General features: G+C 41.1%; 1 protein-coding gene across 1 annotated transcript; it reads left to right on the plus strand.

Annotated features, from left to right (window-relative positions):
• The first annotated feature begins 240 nt into the window (after window positions 1–240).
• SCGB3A2 (secretoglobin family 3A member 2) lies at window positions 241–3426 on the plus strand. Its single transcript, XM_007450081.1, has 3 exons — window positions 241–292; window positions 2771–2967; window positions 3364–3426. The coding sequence occupies exons 1-3, from the start codon at window positions 241–243 to the stop codon at window positions 3424–3426; spliced, it is 312 nt and encodes a 103-aa protein (XP_007450143.1).
• Window positions 3427–5228: the final 1802 nt, after the last annotated feature.

Here is a 5228-nt window from a genome sequence, read left to right on the forward strand (position 1 = left end):
GGGAAAACGGAAAAAACCTCCAATTTGTTTAGTGAGAAAACATGACCTCCATGCTTTTCTTCCCTGGGGCGAGTCAAGTGGTCGTGACTGAAATTCAGGTCCCTGTTTGGTGTATAAATATGGGTGTGTGCAAAAGCCACTGCCACACTTGGTACAGCAAGGGGAACCACTGGCTCGGTGGACTCATTAGGTTTTCCAGTTTAATCTTAAACTCCAAGTAAATATCACAGATAACGTACAATGAAGCTGGTCACTGTGTTCTTGCTGGTGACCATCAGCATTTGCAGTTACTCTGGGAACATATGATATTTCTCTATTTTTCTGTTAACAGGAACACAACTATTAAGCCTAGGCTCCCAGTGGAATATGGTGGAGGGAGTTTTAGATCCACAGAATAGCAAGGTCAGAAGGGACTTCAGATGCCTGCTGCTCCCAGCTCCAAGCTCTAACCCAGTACAAGTACCATCCCTGGTGTATCCTACAAAGAAGTTAACCAGCTACCACAGAGGTTCAACAAACGCACTTCATTATTGAACTTTGGCCACCATTAATTTTCCTTAATTTTGAGTTAAGATCTGATTTTGTGACTTCTTTATTTTATGTTTCTGAAACTATATGGAGTCATTCTTGCTATCATCTCTAATCAGATTGCAGCGTTGGTTCTCTTGAGACATAGCTACATTTATCTGTTCACAAAATCAATGGGTATTTGCTGAATGGCTATAAGCTGTTGGTCACTGGATAGGCATTCGAAGATTCAGACCTGAATCAGACATAAATATTGTTCTCAAGGTTCTTGTAGTCTAGCAAGGGAGAGAAGACTTCTACAGAAGTCACTGCTGTACTAGACCAGTCATTAATGCACAATGACAATACAGTTAGAGCTCTGTGGGAGAGCTGAGGGGTGAACAGTTCCATTTCTAGGTAGCGTATAGAGTCTGATTTCTTGGAGGAGAATGGAAACTGATCCTTTCTTTTTGGAGGGAGTCGTATAGGAAGAGATATTTGGGCGCATCTGCAAAATCCATCATAATGGCCACTGCTCATTTGGAGAACAAAAAGCTTTGAGGGTCTCCCCCGTGGAATATGTAAGTACATACAAGGAAGACACTCACCAAAGTGTTGAAAATAAGAAGTACGGAGATTAATCGTGAGAAACTGTGTGATACCCCTGCCTACACTGGCAACTTTGGCTTGTGAATGTTTTTTGAATTTTTGAACTGATTTGTAACTTCACCAGTTTTGGCTATTTTGTTGTCCTTTAGTGTCTAAGGACACATGGGAAGACGTGGCGGCAGAAAGATGGGTGTAGGGGAAATAAATATCCCCCTTCTGGGGGAGAGTTTTGGAGGGAAAATGGGTGGTAGAAGAAAATGGGTGGTAGAAGATGAAGTGCACAAGCTCCATTTTGAAGATCTGAATGGGAAAATAAAAAGTATTACAAAGAGAATGAAATACTGGCAGGGTCTTAGCCAGCAGGAGGATGTGTGTCTTATGTGTGTGCTTCTGCATGTATGTATTTATACATACGCAAATGTGTTTTGTAAAAATATGTATCATAAGCATTTTCCTCATTCTCTAACCTCTTCTGTGTGAAAGTTATCTTTCTAAAGCTGAAGATATAAAAATGCAATTATTCCATATAACAGCCTTGATAGCTCCCCATTACCCTTGGGAAAAAAAATCTCAAACTCATCTGTATGACATTCAAGGCTTTGAAAATCCGCCCCACCTAAGTTGCAGCCTAACCTTCTTTATCCCTCCTTAGCACACCACACTGGAATTCTGAAGAAGACTCACCATCCTGTGTATGCACTTTCACCTTAATATCTCAATGCCTTGGTTAATTTTGTTCCTCTTTAAAATGCTGCTCCCCTTATCTACCTGTGATCCTGGCATTTGCCTCAAGACACATCTCCTGCAACATCTGTTCTTGGAAGATTCCTGTAACATTCTCCTAGGTTAGAATTAATCATCACTTCTTTTGTGTTTCCATAGAGCTTTGTCCATAATATTAACATAGCACATGCTGCACTGTGGCATACACAAATCTTTATTGTCCACCAGACTGTGTGAGTTCTCTGATTTATTCATCTGTGTATCTGTTTTATTCATCTGTGTATCTGCACCAACTGGCAGAGTCTGTGTTCACTTATGTTTGTAGCATTGAGTTGGACTGGTTGGGAGCAGTTTCCTGGGCTGTGGTTGGGTCCTTTCACGTCTCCAAGTGGAGGTTCATTATGGCATCTTCCCTTTGGTTTCAAGCTTGTGGGCTATGGAGACAGCCACATGCAAACTATACTCCCATCTAGTCAATCACCAGTATCTTTTGAGTGCTTACTATATGCCCGGGTCTGTCCTAGGCATGGGTGGTGGTAGTGAATAAAACTCAAATTTCTTATTCTCTTGGATCCTACATACTAGTGAGAGGATGAAGGCAAAGTAAAGAAATGAATAAAGATTTAATACTTTAAGTAGGGGTAAGAAAAAATAAAGATAGAGGGTGACGGGTGATACCATTTTAGATACATCTCTGAGAATGTAACATCTGAGGAGAGACCAAATAAGGAAGGAAGAAAGGCATGTAGTTATCTGGGGAAAGAAAGTTCTAGAGAGATGGATTGGGAGGGGCAAAGGTCCGAAAGCAGATGTTTTCTTGAGAAATCAAGATGAGTAGGGCTGGAGTGGAGCCATTGATGGAGAGAGTGGAAGGTGGTGAGGTCATAGGAACTGGAATTGCCTTGTTTTACCTGGGATCTCTTTTGCTCCGCAGCTACCGCCTTCCTGATCAACAGTTTGCCACTTCCTGTCAACAAGGCTTTACCTTCACCTCTGGACAATGTTCTCCCCGTCATGGACCTACTTAAGCTTCTTCTGAAAACTCTGGGCATTTCTGTTGAGCACCTTGTGGAAGGGCTAAGGAAGTGTGTGAGTGAGCTGGGACCAGAGGCCATGAAGAAACTGCTGGTAACTACAGCTTGTGGGGCTGACTCATCAAAGGGCAGGGCTTAGTCACCGTGAGCGCCCACCCTCTCCACCCACTCCCACCCCACCTTGTTCTCATTTGTGAACCTGTATTTCCCCCTTGCTTACTGTACTCATACACATTTTACATGTCCTGGAATCTCAAGGAAAGGGCAATATCCACAGTTCTAGAAGGAATTTTTGAATGAGGGAGACGTATGCTAGTTGTGAAATGTGTGCCACCTCCCAGCTTTGTGATTCTGGTTGGGACTTAACCACTCTGAGCTTTTGTTTCTTTGTAAGTAAAATGGTAGCGAAATAGGATAGTGACGATTTTTGGAGATGTGCTAATGATATGTAAGCTGCTCTTATTTTTAATATTGCCTTTTTGACTTTCAGGAGGCACTCTCATATTTGGTGTCACAGCAGAAAAAAGCAAGAGTGGAGGAGGGAGGGAGATGATGCTCCTCCTCCCTGGCTGAAACTCCTTCCATCCTAAAATTCAGTGACCCCTGAAAAGAATGAATAAAACAATGAACAGACTTTAGTTTGTCCTATTTTTATTTGGGAAGCTCTATTCAGAAGGGCCTAACTAGATAATTTTTTCTTTGTGTTATAAACTCTAGAGAGCCTGTTGTTATAAAGACAGCTCGCATTTTCAGTAAGGAGTAATGATTTTTTTCCACCTCCTTATCTCTAACTTGAATGTCTCCATTTTCTTCAACTGGTGTTTATCTGACAATGTTTCCAGATGCCTTACGTTCCTAATCCCCTACTTCTAAAGAATTTCTTTTTCATCTTTATTGGAGTACAATTGCTTTCCAATGGTGTGTTAGTTTCTGCTTTATAACAAAGTGAATCAGTTATACATATGTTCCCATATCTCTTCCCTCTTGCGTCTCCCTCCCTCCCACCCTCCCTATCCCACCCCTCTAGGTGGTCACAAACCACCGAGCTGATCTCCCTGTGCTATGCGGCTGCTTCCCACTAGCTATGTATTTTATATTTGGTAGTGTATATATGTCCATGCCACTCTCTCACTTTGTCACAGCTTACCCTTCCCCCTCCCCATATCCTCAAGTCCATTCTCTATAGTAGGTCTGTGTCTTTATTCCGGTCTTACACCTAGGTTCTTCATGACATTTTTTTTTTCTTAGATTCCATATATATGTGTTAGCATACGGTATTTGTCTTTCTCGTTCTGACTTACTTCACTCTGTATGACAGACTCTATGTCTCTCCACCTCACTACAAATAACTCAATTTCGTTTCTTTTTATGGCTGAGTAATATTGCATTGGTATATATGTGCCACATCTTCTTTATCCATTCGTCCGATGATGGACACTTAGGTTGCTTCCATCTCCTGGCTATTGTAAATAGAGCTGCAGTGAACATTGTGGTACATGACTCTTTTTGAATTATGGTTTTCTCAGGCCCAGTAGTGGGATTGCTGGGTCATATGGTAGTTCTATTTGTAGTTTTTTAAGGAACCTCCATCCTGTTCTCCATAGTGGCTGTACCAATTCACATTCCCACCAGCAGTGCAAGAGTGTTCCCTTTTCTCCACACCCTCTCCAGCATTTATTGTTTCTAGATTTTTTGATGATGGCCATTCCGACCGGTGTGAGATGATATCTCATTGTAGTTTTGCTTTGCATTTCTCTAATGATTAATGATGTTGAGCATTCTTTCATGTGTTTGTTGGCAGTCTGTATATCTTCTTTGGAGAAATGTCTATTTAGGTCTTCTGCCCATTTTTGGATTGGGTTGTTTATTTTTTTGGTATTGAGCTGCATGAGCTGCCTGTAAATTTTAGAGATTAATCCTTTGTCAGTTGATTCATTTGCAAATATTTTCTCCCATTCTGAGGGCTGTCTTTTGGTCTTGTTTATGGTTTCCTTTGCTGTGCAAAAGCTTTGAAGTTTCATTAGGTCCCATTTGTTTATTTTTGTTTTTATCTCCATTACTCTAGGAGATGGGTCAAGAAGGATCTTGCTGTGATTTATGTCATAGAGTGTTCTGCCTATGTTTTCCTCTAAGAGTTTGATAGTTTCTGGCCTTACATTTAGGTCTTTAATCCATTTTGAGCTTATTTTTGTGTATGGTGTTAGGGAGTGATCTAATCTCATACTTTTACATGTACCTATCCAATTTTCCCAGCACCACTTATTGAAGAGGCTGTCCTTTCTCCACTGTATATTCCTGCCACCTTTATCAAAGATAAGGTGACCATATGTGCATGGGTTTATCTCTGGGCTTTCT

This window comes from Lipotes vexillifer, unplaced genomic scaffold (genome assembly GCF_000442215.2).
Source record: "Lipotes vexillifer unplaced genomic scaffold, Lipotes_vexillifer_v1.1 scaffold1599, whole genome shotgun sequence".
In the NCBI taxonomy this organism is placed as follows: domain Eukaryota; kingdom Metazoa; phylum Chordata; class Mammalia; order Artiodactyla; family Lipotidae; genus Lipotes; species Lipotes vexillifer.

Bases quoted from the DNA above. Each gene is read 5' to 3' on its own strand.
- SCGB3A2 (XM_007450081.1), top strand. From the start codon at position 241: ATGAAGCTGGTCACTGTGTTCTTGCTGGTGACCATCAGCATTTGCAGT. The intron at 293-2,770 runs CTGGGAACATAT...TCTTTTGCTCCG, and splicing joins CATCAGCATTTGCAGTTACT to CAGCTACCGCCTTCCTGATC. The intron at 2,968-3,363 runs GTAACTACAGCT...TTTGACTTTCAG, and splicing joins AGGCCATGAAGAAACTGCTG to GAGGCACTCTCATATTTGGT.